General features: G+C 38.8%; 1 protein-coding gene across 1 annotated transcript in view; it reads left to right on the top strand.

The window, feature by feature from the left end:
• Nucleotides 1-21077, top strand: part of Mchr2 (melanin concentrating hormone receptor 2) — a 33940-nt gene extending 12863 nt beyond the window's left edge. Inside the window, 5 exon segments of the mRNA XM_004660658.3 lie at nucleotides 3175-3384; nucleotides 14534-14728; nucleotides 17735-17854; nucleotides 20703-20976; nucleotides 20979-21077. Of these exon segments, the coding sequence (XP_004660715.3) occupies nucleotides 3175-3384; nucleotides 14534-14728; nucleotides 17735-17854; nucleotides 20703-20976; nucleotides 20979-21077 (898 nt within the window).
• The last annotated feature ends 655 nt before the right edge of the window (nucleotides 21078-21732 follow it).

Raw genomic sequence — 21732 nt, forward strand, 5'->3', positions numbered from 1 at the left:
TAAGAACAAGTATGATCAGAACAGTGCTCTGCATATGTGCTGTTATGTTTTGTGAGTTTGATATAAGCCATGACAAATACTATTTCTGAATTCATAAGTTAAACCTGTTTTACTAGAAATTTTGAAAAAAATGATTAGAAAATACAGAGATCAGTAAAAATTAGTTAGATGCTAAATAATCACAGTGATTGTTTGACATATTCCTTCATACTTTTTATTTTATTTATGTTTTTATTATTGTTACTATTATTAACAACATATTTCATATGTTGTTTTCCCTTCTTCCTGCCCCCATTCTGCTGGGGATGTTCCAAAGTGGGGTTGCAGGTATTCCCCATGGGGTTGTGGTTTATACATTGTGGGAGCAGCAGTCAGTTATTTTTAAACAAATTTAAGCAATGTTTAAATAAATACAAATAAAAATGAATGTTTAAATAAATCTGCCATCATGCTACACATATAGTTAATATTCTTTCTGAAGCCATATTATAAGTTTTTCCCATTTGGCTATATATTATTGCACACTATAAATTTTAACAGCTGTATAATATCTTGTATGTATTGTGGATACTAAAATTTATTTTATCATTCCTGAAATTAGTGAGCATTAGATATGACTGTGTTAACTGTGTGGAAAACATGCTGGACAAAATCATCACAAGTCTGTTTCATAAAATGTTTCAGTCATAACAGACAGAAATCTAACGAAGTCCAACAAGGAGAAATCTGAAGAAAATACTAAAAAGAGACTATGAATCATATTGTCAGAAAAGTTTATAATCTCTTTAAATAGTTTTGATTTATTTTCTGCCATTTCAAGATAGCATATTGAGTATAGTTTATTATTTATATTACATCCATTGTCCTGTATCTGAAGTGAACTATCAAATGAGGTGAAACTTTAAGGAGTAGGTGTTCTCAGCTGTGACTCCACCTCTGCTAAGAAATCCATCTTGTAGTGAGCTTGTGGTGATTTGATTCAGGTGTCCCCCATAAATTTATGTGTTCTCAATGCTGGGTCCCCAGTTTGTTGCAATTTGAGTATTGGAGACTCCTAGAGTTGATGTATTTTGGAGAGCGGGCTTATGAGTATTATAAGCAGCTTACCCCTGTCTGTGCTTGGCACACTCCACTTGTTGCTGTTGCCTATCTGATGTTGGCCAGGAGGTGATGTCCAGCTTCTGAACATGCCATTATTTTCCTCTGCCATCATGGAGCTTCGCTTAGAGTCTTGAAGCCAAAACGAACCCTTTTCACCCAAAGCTGCTCTTGGTCAGATGCTTTCACCAGCAACAAGAAGCTGACAGCAACAGGGCCTCATGGAGATAGGTGTCATCCTCCTCGTCCTGAGCTTCTCTTTGTACCATTAAATTGTAATCCAATCATTTATTGTTACATTTCTAGACTATAGCTCCATAATGATAGAATTTATTGATCACCGAACTTTGCAGACCCAGAGCACTGTAATATGTTTGGTATATATAGTTGTGCTCAATGAAGTGCTTGTTGAATTAATGAACATAATCTCAGAGACACCTATTTATTATTGAATGAGTCATCTCCTAAAAAGCTGTTATTTTCTTTTTCTTTTTCAAAGCAGAGTGTCAGTCTTCCCAGGCTGACTGGAACTCATTCGGCAACACCACTGTGGCCTCAAACTCACAGCTATTCTCTTAACTTAGCCTTCTGAGTTCTGAGACTAAAGTTGTATGTGCCACCACTCCTGGTGAAGCAGTTAATTTTAATTTTTTAATTTTTGTTCAAAAACCTCTTCACCAGTAGGTAAGAATGCTATATCTAGATAGTGTTGCATTCATGGCCACAGGAGATATGAGATCATTCTCAGCACTATGTGTCACGTTACATAGTTCAGGCTTCTGTCTGGATTCCAAGCTCTTCATTGGTGCTCTTTATTCTTGGGTTAGGCTTTATGAGAATGTTTCTAATTAGTGGTTGAAATTTTATAGTAGTCTCAGCTCTGGTAGGAAAATTTGCATTGCACAATAGAAACCATTTGCTTGTTTGTTTGTTTGTTTGTTTGAAACATTTATTTGTTTATTATTTCAAGTAGTGGAAAGGAGTATAGGCTAAGGTATATGTCTGAATGTGCTTTGAGTTTGTGTAATTTATTACTGCATGGAAAATTATCCCCAAGTCTAGTGGAACAATAAACATTTATTATCTCACATAGTTTCCAAGTATCAGGAATCCAAGGGCAGCTTGGCTGGGTGATTCTAGCTCAGTGTCTCTCTTAAAGCTGTAATTGTTTTCCTTCCAAGCTTCGACTCACCTAAAGGCATGACAGGTGCTTGAGGAAGGATCTGTTCAGGGCAGCTCACTCATGAACCTGACATGCTTGTGCTTAGCTAGTTTAGCAAAAGGTTTTGGTTCCTGTTGCAGTTAGCTTCACATTGCTGAAATAAAGCACCCAACCAAAAGCAGCTTATGGGAGAAAGGGGTGTATTTTGGCTTAAAGACTCAAGGGGGGACTCCATAATGGCAGGCGAAACCATGACACAAACAGAAGCTGAACATCACCTCCATCATCAGGTAGACAACAACAGCAGAAGAGTATGCCAAACACTGGCAAGGGGAAGCTGACTTTAACACCCATTATCCCACCCCTAGTAACACACTTCCTCCAACAAGGCTCCAATTCCCAAATTGCCATCATCTGGGGATCTAGCATCCAGAACCCAGAAGTTTATGGGGGACACCTGAATTGGATCACCATAGCTCCTCTGTGTCTGACCATCTCTACAGACCTGAGTATACTCACAATATGGCAGCTGCCTTCACCAGAGACATTGTTCCAAAAGAAAAAAAGAAAGCCCCACTGAGCCTTTGTGTCCCACTTTAAAATGTTACACACATGGTCACTTCTACCATATTCTAACAATAGAAGTAATTTACTGAGTTTAACACTCAGAGGCAATTCAACTGTACCTCTTGAAAGGTATATCAAAGAATTAGTGGGGGACTTTAAAAAATGTCAGTTATTCAACTATTAGTTCAAAATGTTTAAATGTGCACAAGACTAGGCATTCCTTGTGCATCTGTGTCTACTTCCTTTTAACTTTTAAAATTAAGGCAGTGAAAAATTTAAAACATATGATATATGTTGAAGATGTGTTCTTCAAGTGTTATAATATTTAATTTCTCTCTGTCTTTCAGGTCCAGGAAGAAAACAATCCCTGACATTTATATCTGCAACCTGGCTCTGGCTGATTTGGTTCATATCATTGGAATGCCCTTTCTTATTCACCAGTGGGCCAGGGGAGGAAAGTGGGTGTTTGGGGGGACCCTCTGCACCATCATCACATCCCTGGATACCTGCAACCAGTTTGCCTGCAGCGCCATCATGACTGTAATGAGTGTGGACAGGTAAGTGAAGAGACTGGCAGAGTATAACTTCATCCTGAACCTCCACTGCCTCTCCACAGTAATTCTGATTTCAGTCACGTCAGGGTTGGTTTATAATAGCAAACCTCTTCTTCCTTTGTTTCATTTTAAGGCTGATTACTTTTGTATGTTCTTCAAGACTCATAAAGGATAACTTTTTAATCAGAAATATAAACCACTAAAATCTCTCTTTTCCTGATCTTCCGATTGGACTAAGGTTCTATTTACATTTCACTTTAAGAGATCACAAAATCACAAAATATTAAACACCAAAACAAATTCCCCAATTGTTCTTATAGCCTTCAAGGAAGGCAAGTCAAATAGAGGTGAGGGGCACAGAGAATTAGCAGAGTTAGCAGCAAAGCTGAAAATAAAGTAGGACTCCGGTAGTTTGAATGTATGTCCCCCAGTAGACTCAGATGTTTTATTAAAGGTTGTAACTTGATTCCCAGCCTCTTGGCTGGAAGAGGTATTACTGTGGGAAGATTCTGCGGTTTATCACTCAGGTATGTGTTGCAGTCAGGTTCGCATTACTGGTAGAAATCACTCAACCAAGAGGAGCTTCTAGGAAAAAGAGGTTTATTTTGGCTTACAGGCTCAAGGGGGAAGCTCCACGATGGCAGGAGAAGATGATCGCATGAGCAGAGGGTGAATATCACCCTCTGGCCAACATAAGGTAGACAATAGCAATTGGAGAGTGTGCCAAACACTGGCATGGGGAAACTGGCTATAACACCCATAAGCCTGCCCCCAACTATGCACTCCCTCCAGGAGGCATTAATTCCCCAATCTCCATCAGCTGGAAACCTAGCATTCAGAACACCTAAGTTTATGGGGAATACCTTAATCAAACCACCACATTCCGCCCCTGGCCCCCATAAACTGATAACCAGACATGATGTAAAATGCATTGCATTCATCTAACTTTAAAAGTCCCCATAGTCCAAGATCTTTTAACTGAGCCATAATACCAAAAAATAAACCTCAAAAAACCCATAATGGCATAAAATAAGCATTCACACTGCAGAAGATGGCACTGGGCATAGAAACGAAACATTCAGCCAATACAAGATTTAAAACGACCAGGGCAAACATCAAACTCTGTAGCTTCAAGTCCAACAACTCAAGTTACTCTAGTGACAAATCTCTAAGTCCAATAATTCTAACCAACAACAAGTCTCTGGAGTTCCAATCCCTCCCCACCAGCTAGTCTACTCACAGTTCTGGAAAACTTCATTGGGGCTGGCAACTTTCCTTAGCAGCCAACTTGTGGTCCCAACATCTCCACTGGGTCTCCACTGCAATCCATGGTTCATCCTCATGGACCCATGGGGTCTCCATGCAGGCAATCAGCAAACCTGCTTCATATTGCCCATGGCCATTTCCAAAACACAAGACTGTGTTGCAAACTCAATGACCCTCTCTTTCCTGCATTTCTTATACTCCACAATACCAGGTAGGGTGCCAATTTGTTAATCCAGGGGGGAATAAAGTAGACTTTGAAGAACAGGACACTTGTTGAACACTCAGGCCCCTTCAAAAGAGTCTACATCCTTTCTGTTGCCCCAGTACAGGTCAGCTGGCCCAATCTCAAAGGTTGTAATCTCTTAAACAATTTGCAGGTGGACAGACAGCAGTTTAGGCCCAAAGATTTCACTTTTTTTCTGTGCCGTATCTCTCTGCTCATACCAATTCATTTCTATGCAGAGCATCCCTGCACAACTTCTCAGGACCTAGGCATAACAGCAAGCTTTTCACACAAACTGCTAGACCAGTCCAGGCAAAGCTCTTTCTCACCCTCATAAGCCAAACCCCACAGTCCATAGTTCTTACTACATTCAGGTCTTTCAACTCTGACCAGAATAGTCCATCAAGCTGTACTTATAGCTCTGCAAGGTATCTCTTAGGTCAAGGTTTCAAATCCTTCCACATTCCTCTTGAAAATCAGCTCTAAAAGGCCAAAGCCACACACTCAGGTGTCCAGCATCAATCTCACTCCTTGGTACCTCTTTACTGTTGCAATCAGGTTTTCACTGCTGGTAGAAATCACTCAACCAAGAGCAGCTTCTTGGAAAAAGAGGTTTATTTTGGCTTACAAGCTCGAGGGGAACCACCATGATGGCAGGGAAAAATGATGGCATGAGCAGAGGGTGTACATCACCCCCTAGCCAACATAAGGTGGACAATAGCAACAGGAGAGTGTGCCAAACACTGGCATGGAGAAACTAGCTATAACACCCATAAGCCTGCCCCCAAGAATCCACTCCCTCCCTGAGGCATTAATTCCCCAATCTCCATCATATGGGAACCTAGCATTCAGAACACCTAAATTTATGGGGGGCACCTGAATCAAACCAGCACAGTATGTTTGGGGATGTATCTGATTTATAGCCCAGAGGTATGCAGAGAATTCTTAGTTCTGCCTGGGTGCCTGCTGCTTGTAAGGATGTCCTGCTGTTTTCTTGTTTGCTTGATTGTAGTGCTGGCTGTATAGTTGTGTGTCTCTGCTTGGATCTGTGAAAGCAAGCCAGTTTCTTCCACCTTTGATGGAACTTCCCTTTGGATCTATAAGCTGAAATAAACCCTTCCTCCTATAAATTGTGTCTGTTTGGAAGTTCATCCCAGCATTGTAAAGCTGACTACAACAGCCTCCTAACTCCCTATCCAGGGCTATTCCTCAAATGTTTTCTGTCTTAGTTACTTATCATCACCTCACCACTCTAAAGAATTAGTGACATGAATATAGTAGATATATGAAGCTATTTCTCAGTACAAGAAAGAATTTTATCCATACATGATTACATTTAGTTAACACAAGGCTACCAATTCACACCATTAAAAATTTATTCCACTGCGTTCTTGTTATAGTTTGAATATCAAATGTCTTGCATAGGCTCATATGTTCAAACATTTGGTTTCCAGTTGGGGATGCTGTTTAGAGAAGTTGTGGTACCTTTAGGAGGTGGGACCTACCTGTAGGGAGCAAGTCATTGGAGTAAAAGGCCTTGAGGCTTACCATGATGGGTTGTATCTCTTCAAACCATGAGCCAAAACAAAGTTCTTCCCCAAATCTGCTTATTGGTCACAGAGAAGAGGATAACAATTACTATGGTCCTAGTAAGTGCCATAGCCCTTTCTACCAACCATGTAAGGTACATCATTTCAGGGCATTGTGATAACAGTACATACATAACCAGTGAGTGGTGGAGGCTCAGACCCAGGCTATCAAATTTCAGAGATGTCAGGTAGTTGTAACCACCCTGCTATCTGGCCTGCCTGCTAAGCATGCAAGCAGAAATTGCCCAGCATCGTTTATATGCAATGACCACATTGTCCAAGTAGTTCTCCCCACATGGAAATACAAAGACAATGAAAATAATGTACAACCACGATATGCTTTCTCCAAGAGTAACCTACTTAAAATCTCCATCATCTTCCTCTTCCCACTTGTGGTGGTCTGAATATAAAAAGCCCTCATGTGTTTGAATCCTTAATTCACAGCTAGTGATATTATTTATGGAGGGTTTGAAAGCTTTAGGAGGTAGAGTTGTGCAGAATGTGCATATCCCTGGGGGAGAGCCATGAGAACTACCTGGACAGAGTGGTCATTGAATATGAACGATGCTGGGCAGTTGCTGCTTGCATGCTTACCAGGCAGGCCACGTAGCATGAGGTTGGACAGCCCAGCCTGGCTTCCATGCTCATGCTCTACTTCCTCCTGCTACTATGATGATGTGATGCCAGCTGTCTGTTCCTGCCATGCTTTCCCCACCATGATGTCTTCTCTCAGAACTATAAACGAAAAATAAACTGTTTCCTTCCTTAAGCTAATTTTGATTGAGTATTTTCTCCCAAAAATGACAAAAAGTAACTGATACACCACCCCAATCCAGAAGACTCGAACCCCTGGCTCTGCTCCACTTTTATTTATTTATGTTTTGGGTTTATTGAGGTATGGTCTCACTCTAGCTCAGGCTGACCTGGATTCACTATGTAGTCTCAGAGTGGCTTGAATTCACGGAGATCCTCTTACCTCTGCCTCATGAGTGCTCGGATTAAAGGCGTGTGCCACCACACCTGGCTTTATGCTCCACTTTTTCTTTTTCTTTCTTTTTTAATTTTTATTAACATTTTCCATGATTATAAAATATATCCCATGGTAATTCCCTCCCTCCCCACCCCCACACTTTCCCATTTGAAATTTCATTCTCCATCATATTACCTCCCCATTACAATCATTGCAATTACATGTATACAATATCAACCTATTAAGTATCCTCCTCCCTTCCTTTCTCTACCCTTTATGTCTCCTTTTTACCTTACTGGCCTCTGCTACTGTTTGGATCTCCATGTTTGTTATAGGTCTATTTAAGTGATTAATCTCATTATGATTTAATTTAGGTAGGTCATATAGATCAAGGAAATCATCCATTTCTTTCAGATTTTCATACTTTGTGGAGTATATGCTTTTATAGTATGTCCCTATGATTTTTTGAATTTCTCTGGAATCTGTTGTGATGTTACCTTGTTCATCCCTGATTTTATTAATTTGTGTCTCTTCTCTCTTTCTTTTGGTCAGATTTGCTAAGGGTTTATCAATCTTCTTTATCCTTTCAAAGAACCAACTCTTTGTTTCATTAATTCTTTGGATTGTTCTTTTTGTTTCTATTCATTAATTTCTGCCCTAATCTTTATTATTTCTTCCTGTCTACTGATTTTTGGTTTGCCTTGTTCTTCTTTTTCCAAGGCTTTAAGGCGAAGCATTAGGTCGTTTACTTGTGACCTCTCTAATTTCTTAATATAGGCACTTAAGGCTATAAATTTACCTCTTAGAACTGCCTTCATTGTGTCCCAGAGATTTTGGTATGTTGTGTTCTCATTATCATTTGACTCTATAAAGTTTTTGATTTCCTTTTTGATTTCTTCATTGACCCATTCATCATTTAATAGTGTATTGTTTAGTCTCCATTTTTTTGCTACTGAGTTGTAGTTTAACTCCATTGTGGTCAGATAGAATGCAAGGAATTATTTCAAGTTTCCTGAATTTGTGAAGATTTGCTTTGTGTCCTAATATATGGTCTATTTTAGAGAATGTTCCATGTGCTGCTGAAAAGAATATATATTCTGCAGCATTTGGATGAAATGTCCTGTATATATCTGTTAAGCCAATTCCTTCTATGACCTCATTTAGTCCAGATGCCTCTCTGTTTATTTTTTCCCTTGATGACCTGTCAATTGATGAGTGGGGTGTTAAAGTCACCCACCACCACTGTGTTTGGTGTTATCTGTGACCTTAGTTCTAATAGTGTTTGTTTGACGAATTTGGGAGCCCCCATGTTAGGTGCATATATGTTTAGGATTGTAATGTCCTCCTGTTGGAGTGTGCCCTTAATCAATATAAAGTGACCTTCCTTATCTTTCTTGACTAATGTTGGAGTAAAGTCTACCCTGTCCGATATTAGGATAGCAACCCCTGCTTGTTTTCTAGGCCCATTTGCTTGAAACACCGTCTTCCAACCTTTCACCCTAAGGTAATGTCTATCCTTTGTAGAAAGGTGAGTTTCTTGGAGACAACAAATTGTAGGATCCTGCTTTTTAACCCAGTCTGCGAATCTATGTCTTTTCGTTGGGGCATTGAGGCCGTTGATATTAAGAGATATTATTGAAAGGTGTGTATTTATGTTTGCCATTTTTTTTTTTTTTTTGTGGTTCTGGTTCTACCTGTGCTCTCTTCTGTTAACTAGTATTTGAGTATTGCTTGTTTTTTCTAGGTTCCTTATATGAGTGCTTTTCCTTTTCTTCAGCGTGGAGGATTCTATCAAGTATTTTCTGTAGAGCTAGTTTTGTCTTCAAATACTCCTTTAACCTGCTTTTGTCATGGAATATCCTTATTTCTCCATCTATTTGAATGGATAACTTTGCAGGATAAAGTAACCTTGGTTGACAGTTGTTATCTTTCAGAACTTGGAATATATCACTCCATGCCCTTCTGGCTTTAAAAGTTTGTGTTGAATAATCTGCTATAATCCTGATGGGCTTACTTTTGTAGGTAACTTGATTTTTCTCTCTAACTGCTTTCAATATTTTTTCTTTGGTGTGTGTGTTTGGAAGTTTGATTCTAATATGGCGAGGAGAGCTTCTTTCCAGGTTTTGTCTGGCTGGGGTTCTAAAGGCTTCCTGTATCTGTATTGGTTGGCGGAGCTGCCAGGGCCGCTTTTGCTGGCCTGTGCGGGCTCTGGATGCTCTGGATCTCTCCTACTTCTCCGCTGCCGCTTCAGTTTCCTATACACCTCACTTTTTAGTAAAAGTGTGTATTTTGCTGAGGTTTTTTGGTCTTTTTTCCCCCCAGGCTGCTTTGGCATGGTACCTACGCCGCCATCTTAACCAGAAGTCCACTTTTTCTTTTACTTTGCTTCAAATACATCACATACTGTTTTATTTGCTTTGTACATCTCTGCATGCTGCACTGCTCATTGTCCAGCTTCTCCTGTCTTTCAACAGTACATTCTACAAAGGCAAAGTTTTACCCACTTATATATCACATATGTCTGCATGACAGTGCCTGGCAAATAGTTGCTCAAAAAATATTGATGAATTATGAATCAATAAATGAATGTCAGATTTGAAGGTGTCTGGCAGGTCATAAATTTCCCTGAATCTAACCATACTTCTTCTTGAGTCTCATATCTTTCACCATTCTAAATGGGCCTTTGAGAATATAGAATAGAGAAAGGTCTCAAGATGGATTAAACAGGAATAGCAAAGTACAAATAAATCATTCATTATGACAAAATGATTAATGATGGTAACATTTTACACATTTTTATGTCTTGGTTTTTTTTTCTGTAAAAGAGTTGTGAATGTATAGATTATATTTCTCAATTTATTTATAATTAATGCCACATTTCAAAAACAATGCATTGTTTAACTCTAGTGAGTTCAATGATTGTCAGCCAGTGTGATCTGTGTCTTGAGGAAAGCCCATAGCTTTCCAGTGTCCCACAGCCAGGGATAACACCCTTCCAGGCCATGCCCACATAGAAAACAGCTGTAAGTACAGGCCTTAATGGTAATTCTATTATTGGGGATTAAAAAAATCCTTTAAATACTCTGTGCCATGGAAACAGGAGAATATTCGCTGTATTTTTAAGATAGATAATCTACAGATACTCTATAACAAATAAAATCAATGTGTACTTTCTGCCTCAGCAGACCCATCAAAATTGTTCTTAGTATTGGCAAGTATGTGTGTGTGTATGTGTAGGTATGTTTGTGTTTTCTATGGCTAATAGCATATACTTTTATTTTGTTTTAATCTATAGGCACAGGATGCTAAAATTTCATTTTATAATTACTAAATTCAGGCCCTTTCCTTCTGGCCCTGTCTCCACCAGAGGATCATTTGACAAAGCACAAATGTCCCTTGGCATTTCTTATAATTCTAATTCTACCAAACTTATAAAGTTCAATCAAATCTGCAACTTTCTAAGAGAAATGGAGTTTTTTGTATGGCCATAAACAAATGTCAGTGCCATAATTATGCCTTGTTGTTTATATAGATTTTTTTTTATTAATTAGTTTTGTACTCAGTGAATACAGTCAGGTTGGTACCAATGTTAGGCTCGTCCACCTCCTCCCCCTGGCCCCTCCTTGTTGAGGTATATGGGTCATGCATTGTGGAGTTAACCCACAGTTATGGGTAGGAGAAATGTCTCTGTGTATCATAACCCGATGTATGGCTCTGACATTCTTTCCTCCCCCTCTTCTGCGAAATTTCCCTGAGCCATGTTGGGTTCATTTTGGGTCTGCTTCAGTGGTGAGGTGTGTTGGGACCCTCTGTGTCTCTGGATATATGATTTGGTAGGAGTTGATTGTTCTGTGTCACTATCCTTCACCCTTGTGCTGGTACCTAGTTCACTAAGAAAACAGCATCCTTGCTTGTTTTGCAAATTATTCTTAATTTCATCCAGGGCCTTTTTTGAGGTATGATGGGGTGGTTCTCTCCTTAGGATCTGTGTCTATCTGAAAAAGAGAAGCAGATTTTCCAATGGAGTATAAAGTTAGCACCAGACAAATGAGATAACCCTTATTTTTTTTATAGAGAATTTAATAAGTGTAGGCCCACTTGTAGCCCATGATTGGTGGTAGCTTGATAATGGAGAATGGGCTCATGTTTGGATATGGTTCTGACTTGTTTCCCAGCTCCAGCTATGGGTCACATTCCACTGAGAGGATCAGTTATCCAAATCAAGAGCAGTTGGTTTCCCACCATGACTATGCACCACTATTGCACTTATGTGAGCATCATGACATGTTATTTTAATTTCTAATTTAATGGATCATACATTGAGTATTTCTGATCTCTCATTTTCTTGACTTGTAATAATTGACAACTCTGCAGAATAGTTCATAGTGACTTTCTACCTCCAAAAAATACAAAAATTATAAAAACATACAGGCAAGATACCTAGGCTTTTATTATTGGCTACTTTGGTTAAAAAACACTATTTTAAAAAATAATTTATTTGAGAGAGAGACAAAGAATGAGCCTCTAGCCACTGCAAAGGAACTCCAGACACATGTGATCCTTGTACATTTGGCTTATGTGGGTGGGTACTGGGGAATCAAACCTAGGTCCTTAGGCTTCACAGGTAAGTGCCTTAACTACTAAGCTATTTCTCAAACCCATAAATAACTTCTTTAAAATATCCAAAATCTACAAGTATAAATGAGAATTCTTCATGCATTCATCCAGAAAATGTGTTGAACATGGGCATCATGAACATCTGGCTGCAGGAGATAGCATAGCCTTAGTCAGGGACTGTGGTGGTTTGAATAGAATAGATGGTCCCCAATATATTCAGTTGTTTATTTGTTTGTAGTTTGCATCTACAGCCACCTGGCTGGAGGCAATGTCACTGGGTGGATCTTAAGGTGTGGTGGTGGGTTTCAGATTTCAATCTAAAGATATGCAAAATGTGCCTAGCTGGAGTTCCTGAAGTGTGCTGTGCTATATGGCTTTTGGCTTTTAGGCTTGTGCTTTTCTCTCTCCGCTTGGTCCTGTGAAGTCAGGCCAGATTCTTCTGTCATTTATGTAACTTCCCTTGGATCTGTAAGCTTCAATAAATATATCTTCCTCCATAACTGTGTCTGGTCTGAAAGCTCATCTCAGTGAACCTGAAGCTGTCTGCTACTGGGACCTTGCCCTCATGATAGCCCTTGCTTTCCAGTGCTCTAGCATAGACATTGAGTGGAGAACCATATGAAGGAATGTTTATTCCCTTACAGTGAAGCATCCAAGAAAGAACAGGAGGGATCTTTGATGATCTACATTGGTAGCCATTGGCACTTATATGGAGTGTGTGGTTGGAAAAGGAGAAGAGTTAAGTAAACACTCAAAGGAAGAGTGGGGAGAAGTAAAAGCAGACTTTACCAGATCTTGTGTGGCCCTGAGAGGGAGGAAATCCTGGAAGAAAGTTGTGTAGTTTGGTCTGGAATGTTCCTAAATGTGCTTATGCTATAGGCTTGGTCCTCAATGGAGTGCTATTTGGAAACAGGGGAACCTTTTACAAAGTTGGACCTAATGGAAGGTCCTTAGGTCATTGAGCACATGCTCTTCAAGAGGGTTGTGGGGCTTTGACCCATTTCTCCTTCTTTCACCCCCAGGCCATGAGGGGAACAATTTTGCGCTGCTAGGTGCTACTCTGCCATGGGCCCAAAGCAACAGGGTCAATTGATCATGGACCAAGGCCTCTGAGACCATAAGCTAACATAATTCTTTTCTGTTCTTAAGTCAATTGTATCAGGTATTTGTCATAGTAATGGAAAGCTGTCTAACACAAAAGTCAGGGGATAATCTGAAACAAATTCCAGCCCAAGTTACAAACAGGTAGGACTAGGGGAAAAAGACTTTTGGGTCATGATGAGGTTCTGAATTTTATCTGAATGGTTTGAAAACCCATCCTTCCTGGGATAAAGACGCTATCAGAAAAGATTGTCAAATTGATTCTTGCCTTGATTCCTTCATTCAATTTCAGGCAGAATGATGGCTGGCTACAGTGCAATCCCTACTTCCCCAGCAATGGGAAGGAGTCTTCTGTCCTTAGCTACTTGGAAGACATGTCAGCAGACAGAGAGGGCTGAGACCTGCCCCTTAACTGAGTGCAAAATGTCCTGCTTCTTGTGCAAAATTAAAAGAGCAAGGAGGCAGGGATTGTAACTTGATTAATATTCACCAACAGTTCTACAAAAGAAATACTTGGAAAAATATCTGTGAGTAACAAAATGATTTTTTTACATTTGTTTGATTTCTACTACTACTATCTTCATCCACTCTGCATTCAAGCAAAACTGTGACTTCCAACAGCCTACCTTCTGGACCATGTTTATTTTATCCTTTAGCATTTTCAGTCGGCTCTGAAAAATTCTAAGATTTGCTACAAGAACAAATATATCTGATATGTCAGGACTTTAGGTTTGATTGATGATTATGCTTTATTTATGGGTCTAAAAATAAAGACAAGGAAGAAGAAAATCCTTCTCTAGCCTCCAGCTTAAATTTCCTGAGGAATTTTCATTGTCTCTACTGGTCATGTTTGTTTATTTCCCTGTTATTTCTATAAAACAAACTTCCAGGAGTCTGGACACCTAATTGTAAAGCCACCTGAACAAAGTGTCTCTGGGGTGTGACTTCATCTCACTAGATTTCCCCACGAACCTCTATCAGGAGAGTGTTTTCCTCCTGCCTGTCTCCTGTCAGATAATCCCACTGGGAAGATAATCTCTTGATCCTGGAGAAAAAAATTCTTTGGAGACAAAGTTTTCCAGTACCTCCTGTATGAAAGAAGTATCTTTGTAAAGAAAGAAGTTTACACCACAGAATTTTACCATTCTCCGTTTGTTCCTGAAGCTGACAGCTATTTCAGTGAGTGTTTTATTCGGAGTTACAGGGTCAAGAGTTGTTTTCTCTACAGGTATCAGCAATCTCTTAAAAAATATAACTTTCTCTTATGATGGAGGTGTGCTTCAGAGAGGATAATAATACTAATAATTTACTCTTGTCATGAACCTTTATCCTGGAGCTCAGTGCTTTTATTGATTGTTCCCAAACCCTTCTTAACTGGCTTTACAGGTACTTGGCCCTAGTCCAACCATTTCGACTGACGAGCTGGAGAACGAGATACAGGACCATCCGCATCAATTTGGGCCTTTGGGCAGCTTCCTTTATTCTGGCATTGCCTGTCTGGGTCCATTCAAAGGTCATCAAATTTAAAGATGGCATGGAGAGTTGTGCTTTTGATCTAACATCCCCTGATGATGTACTCTGGTAAGTTGCTAACACGTAAGAAAAATAGAACTGAATTAAGTTGTGAAGTACTTCATCCTTCTTGTCAACACATGAGCAGCCTAGAGAGTGTCCTTGAGGATCCTCCTCTTCCCAGTCTTCCCTCTTGAGTTTGTCCTCTACACAATCCAGGTGATAGTTTAATTTGAAGGAGAGGGTAACCTTAAGAAAAAAAAAAAAAGATTTTGAATTCAATCATGTAACCTCAGAGGGCACAAATGCATTTAAATATGAATGTGATGGGCCACAGCATTTGTGCCAGAAACACAGCAATCAATGGAAGGGAATGTTCAGAAATAGTCTAATAATTAGCCACCTTCACAGTTTATTAATATGCTATTATAGTGTGCTTGAATTGTGACACCCATAAAGATATTCAAATCCTAACCTGGCCATATCAGGAAATGGGGTCCTTACAAATACAATCCAATTAGGGTTAGGTCAAACTGGATTAAGGTTTGCTCTGAGCCCTGTGGCTGCAGGTCCTGATGGGAAAAGAGAAATTTGAAGAGACTTTGAGGTACACACAGAAGAATTCAATGTGCAGCAACAGAGGCAGAAATAAATTGGAATGAACTGCTTGTGACCAAGAAACAGCAATGATTGATAGGAATGACTAGAAGCTTAAAGAAAGAGAGAAAGAGAGAGAGAGAGAGATTATCCTTTAGCTCTCAAAAAGGCACCAGCTGTGCCAAAACTTCATTTCAGACTTCTCCCATTCAGAACTATGAGAGAACAGAGTGTTTTAAGCTGTCCAAATGTGGTAATTTGTTATGAATCCCTAGAACACTTAATACAGCAATTACCACAGCCATTTCTTACATTTATTTTAACTTGAAGAGAAAAAAATTAAACCATAAGTTTTCCATTTTCTACTTAAAAGTTTGACCATTACATCAGAGTCTGTGACTAACACTTTTTGAGGCCTTCTTAAGAGCCAGATGCTGTGTCTGGTGCTTTTTCTTTTCATTATTTTAAGTCAGTCTGAAAGACATACTGTTTTCACTCCATCACTTGTCAAGTAGATAAATGATTTCTACATTATGTAGACATAGCCTGAGAGAGATGGCAGTAGGAACCACAAATCCAGTTTTTTTTTTAAGTAAAAAATTTATTTATTTGGACAGAGAGAAAGCAGCACATAGAGAGAAAAAGCAAGCAAGCATGGGCACACCAGGGCCTCCTGCCACTGTAAGTTAACTCTAGATGCATGTCCCACTTTGTGCATCTGGCTCTGTGTGGATACTAGGGAACTGAACCTTGGTCATCAGGATTTGCAAACAAGTGCCTTTAACTGCTAAGCTATCTCTCCAGCCCCCGAAATCTCATTTTTATAAAAAGCTACAGATGCATGCATATCCTAGTTTAGACTGCTAAAACAAAGTACCATTGACAGACCAGCTGATCTATAAATAAATGTGACTAGGAAGATGGCTCAGTGGCTAAAGGTGCTTGTGTGCAAAACCTGCCAGCCCAGGTTCAATTCCCAAGCAACCTAAATACAAGAAATGGCATATGTGTCAGGTATTCATTTGCAGTAGCAAGACTCTAGTATACACACACACACACACACACACACACACACACACACACACACACTTGCAAGTACAAATAAATAAAACTTTTAAAAATAGATATCAATTTCCCACTACTCTGGAGGCTAAAGTCCAAGATCAAGGCAACAGTGTGGTCAGTGTCTGGCTCTATTCTGCCAGCCTAGCCTGGTATCTTCACATGACAGGAGAGGAAAAAATACAGGAGGCAGTTTTTATGTCACTTCTTATAAGTGCACTTATTGGAGACCAAATACCCTTCACTTCTAACACAATCATATAGAGGGTTATGATTTCAACACACAAATTGTAGGGGAATGCATTCTATCCATAATAACATGACATACATAGCATTGATTACAAGTTTAATTTTTATCCTATCAGCATCAACTGCAGTCACAGTCAAAGGCCATCAGCCAATGGAAAAGTGAAATAATATTCTTACTAAGGCTGATGGATTAACCAGAATTCAGCCCACCCAAAAGGACAGCATATTCATAGAACATGCTTTGGGTTGTGCTCTCTTGAGTTTTGCCTATGTTACAGGAATACTGAAAAAGGTCAGCTATTTGTAGCAATGTCTACTTCCACCACTATTTCTTGGTGGCTGACACAGGATAAGGACTACCAAAGACAGTTCTGAGGATGTAACCTCTGTCAGAAGAGTCAAGTCCTTCAAGAGAACTGAGATTTATACCACTGTATTGCATTCAGGGTGCCTCTGGCCATGGGTTCTCACTCCGCCACCCTGTCCACCCACCTTTTTGGATCTGCCTCCTTTTACCAAGGCCAAGGTTCTTCCTGGAAGGATGTTTGGCATCTATGAAAGAAAGGAGTTCTTGCTGAAAGAGCAACAATGGAAGAAATGTTTACTTACCACAGAACTTCTCCATGCCCATTGAGTGCCCATCTGGAAACTTGATCACAAATCAAGGCTCTGGAGACCAACTATTTGCCTAAATTCAAATGACACCTCTGTCATTACAAGCTGTATAAACTTGGGCAAGCCTCCATTTTGGTCTTGTATCACATGCAGATATTGAGCATGTTGTATGAACAGCATTGCCCAGATTCGGATGGGATAAAATATACAAAATACTAAGGCCAGTGGCTATTAAATAATAAATGCTTCTCAATGTGATCTATTACTGTTAGTCACACTAGATATAGTGATTATATAAGTAGCCTCTGTCTGGCACTCTATATAGAAGGGCTTTGCTAGAAAAGAGAACCTCCTTGTCAGTGAGCAATTAAGCAGGACTTCTCTATAAAAGGGGTTCCAAAGGATCTTATGCCTTCCATTGGCTTTTATCCTGGACTTTGGAAAACTAGTGAATGAAACTTCAGCAACTGTAAAACCTATTACACTGAATGTAATAGTGATTTATCTCTCTTTGTTCTCTCTTTCTCTCCCTACTTCTTTCTTGCTTCACAGGTATACACTTTACTTGACAATAACAACTTTCTTTTTCCCTTTACCCTTGATTTTGGCCTGCTACATTTTAATTTTATGCTATTCTTGGGAGATGTATCAAGAGAATAAGGATGCCAGGTGGTAAGTGTTTGAGTTACTCTGCTTTATTTGCTAAAAGGACAATTCAGACATCCTGAGATCTGCAACAGAATCTTAAGTATCAATTATCTAAAACTCACTATGCTTAAATATAAGGGTATTAATACAAAACTAAGGAAGTCATGTTATCAAAATATGACATATTATAAAGCAGCTATTTGAGAATCTTTCAGTAACAAACTCTGAAATCAATAATAGTTTAACAAAAATGAAAATTTCAATATTCTATATAGAGACTAAGATCAAGTTAGTCATAAACAATCTTATTTAACTGTTTCAGTTATATTTTTCAGTTTTATACATTTGTAAATATCTGATGTTATATTGCACCCTTTCAATTTTTGTCTTTTAATGTTTAATTCCATTAATATTTGAATTATAGGAGTATCTCTTTCAGACTAGAAGAAAATTAATTGCAAATGAAACCGAAACTTGCCTAATGATAATAAATCTGGGAAGGACTTTTAAAGACACTGGGCTCTGAAGTTGTATGACTGGTTCTAAATTATATTTAACTTGAAAGTTGGTCTGCCAGATAAATGCTAGTAATTACATAACATTCTGGGTAAATGATTATTATTAAATTTTGTCTTTGGGGTAGATTTTTAGTTATTTCTTTGGAAATGCAATGTTTTTGCATTTACTTGTATACCAAGTGTAACATTGTAAATATTCTTAAAGTTTATGTGAACAATTTAACCAAATTTGTGACAAACTTTGGAATCAAAGGCTTAAGAAATCCATTGGCTTATAAGATTTTTTTAACTTACCTTCTTTAACTTCTTCAGTACTCTGAAATTACTAAAAGGCAGTCTATTTAGAATGAGAAAGGCAAGTAGCATTTATAGAAAAAATAACTTCCAAACATGTTACTGGGATTTGAGTTGATAAGAAAGTTGAAATGTAATCAGATGGAATATTGTGCTACCTTCACATCGCTGTAACAAAACACCTGGCCAAAATCATCTGATGGGAATAAGTGTTTATTTTGGCTTAGACTTGAGAAGCTTCATTTTGGCATGGGAAGGCATGGCATAGCATGAGCAGAAGCTAGACATCACTTCTGCCACGGCAAGTAATCAATAACAACAAAAACATGAACCAAGCTCTGGCAAGGAAGAGCTGACTAGAACACTCCAAATCCTGTTGCCAGCAACATACCTCCTCCAGCAAGACTCCACCTCCAATATTGTCACTAGCTGAGGACCAAGTATTACAAACGCATGATTTTATAGGGGACAACTGATTCGAACCATCTCAAATGTTAGACATGAAGGTAGCCAGAGAGGATGCTTGAGTTATTTTAAACAATTGCCCAAATCAGATCATTTTTCTCATAACATTTTCCTTAGAACTACTAAGTACATCTTATAAAGCAAAATTTATACTTTCCAACTATGCCTCAAAGCATAAGAAGATAAGAGAATGTCAGTACCTCTTCTGAACAGCTACAAAGGAGTCATTTATTTTAAATGATCTTTAACTCCAGGCTCTTTATTGCACATGGTTGCCAGAGTTTATTCAAATCCTATACAATTTTCATTAAATACCTGAATAAGATATAGCAAGATAAAATTGGGAAATTTTAAAATATTTTGTGTGCTAGAATAATTTTTAATTACAGAAAAGTGTCAAATATAGTACAGAAAGTTCTCATACAGCCCTTGTCTGATTTCCCCATTGTTGATTCTTGCAGTGTCATGATTCATTTGTCAGATAGAAATAGTAACAAGGTGTTACTATTAACTAAGTTCCACCTGGTTGGACTCCTGGAGTTTTTCAATGTACATCCTCTCTTTGTTTCAAGATTCAGTTCAGGATAACATCTTGTACTTTCTGTTTCAGGACTGAATCCAGAGTAACACATTGCCCTTACCTGTCATGTTGCCTCAGTCTCCTCTAGCCTGTGAGATTTTCTCACACTTTCCATGTTTTTCATGATCTCCACAATCTTAAGTAACACTGGCCAGGCACCCTGTATACCTTCATCCTAATATTTTCTAATATTATCATGATTAGATGTGTTTGGGGGCAGGTGGTTGATTCTTCTCATACCAGTACACAAAGTCACCTAATAGGTATACGATGTTAGCCTTGATCACCAGGTTAAACTAGTGTGCCAGATTTTGTCACTGGTTACTCCTTACTCTATTCTATCCCAAGAATTGAGTCACTAAATGTGATCCAACCTCAACAGAGAATCAAGCTGTATCTTCTAGAAAGATTATCAACATTTTTATAAAAAACATTATTGCATTTTATCTTTTCAAATATTTATATCACTATGGTCTCCTTTATGCCTTTTTAAACCTTAAGTTATCATTCAATATTCTTTATTGTCGAAAACATTCAGCTTTGTAAACTTTGGAATTTTTTAACAAGAATTATAAAACCTTTCCTATGATTCTAAAGTAGGAATATAAAAATGAGCTTCATCAGACCTAAAATGAACCCAACATGGCTCAGGGAAATTTTGCAGTAGAGGGGGTGGAAAAAATGTCAGAGCCACACATTGGGTCATGATATACAGAGACATTTCCTCCTACCAATAACTGATGGCAAACCCCACAATGCATGACCCATATACCCCAACAAGGAGGGGCCAGGAGGAGGGGGCTAACAATGGTACTAACTTGACTGTATTCACTGAGTACGAAACTAATTAATAAAAATTTTAAATTAGCTTCATTTTCAATACAAAAAATTCTATGAAATTATTATACCATCATTTTCCATGCTTATCATCTCTCTCTCTCCCTCTCTCTCTCTCTCTCTCTCTCTCTCTCTCTCTCTCTCTCTCTCTCTCTCTCTCTGACTGTCTCCTTGGCAGTTTCAACCCCAGGATTCCAAGGCAGAGAGTGCTAAAACTGACAAAAATGGTGCTGGTGCTGGTGGCAGTCTTTGTCCTGAGCGCTACTCCCTATCACGTGATACAGCTGGTGAACTTGCAGGTGGAGCAGCCCACACTGGCCTTCTATGTGGGCTATTGTCTCTCCATCTGTCTCAGCTATGCCAACAGCAGTATTAACCCTTTCCTCTACATCTTACTGAGTGGAAATTTCCAGAAACGTCTGCCTCAAGTACAAAGGAGGGTAACCAAAAAGAAATCAACAATATGGAAAACACCCTGAAACACCTTAAGCTTTTTAGGAAAACTCATGGATCACCAAGGACTTGGACTATGTTGTCTATGGTAGTGATATAACTTAAAGGGCAGGTGACCCAGTGTGCTTGACCCCAATATGTATTTGTGACCCCCAGCAGTATGGAACAGCAGTATGGTCACTGCTATGACTTTCATGTGTTAACTTTAGTTAGCAAGATACATGTGTTGATCTATATTGAAGAGATAGTCCAAGATAGCTAAGGTCTATAGTTGTGGGTGTATTATTTCAAATGTTATAAACTGATCACTGATCAAAATGGTTATCCATGACCATTGGCTTCAAACTCACCAAGGACCCTGGCCTTGTCTTGCACACTTTAACAGTTCCCTCAAAGCACCTAAGGGGGGACAACTCACAGTGAGGTCTGATATCTGATTATGTATATGTATCCATTTCATATGGGCTAATCAAATACTTTCAATAACAATCTCTGCCTTTTAGAATAACTTACCTAAGATTGCATGTAACTGGCCTCTGAGGTCAATTTTACTACCTCTGTTACTAAGACTCAGAAAGATTAATCTAGTTGTACCTGCTTGTCTTCTCTAGTACCACCTTGACCTCTTGAATTAGCTGGAAATAACCAGGAACTCTGAGGTTCTTTTACGTTCTCCTACAAACCCAGAGAACTAAAATCTGAAAGAAATGGGTTGATAGTGTAAGTCTATAATGTTGAAGTTAGTTTTATTTACA

Source organism: Jaculus jaculus, chromosome 7 (genome assembly GCF_020740685.1).
Source record: "Jaculus jaculus isolate mJacJac1 chromosome 7, mJacJac1.mat.Y.cur, whole genome shotgun sequence".
In the NCBI taxonomy this organism is placed as follows: domain Eukaryota; kingdom Metazoa; phylum Chordata; class Mammalia; order Rodentia; family Dipodidae; genus Jaculus; species Jaculus jaculus.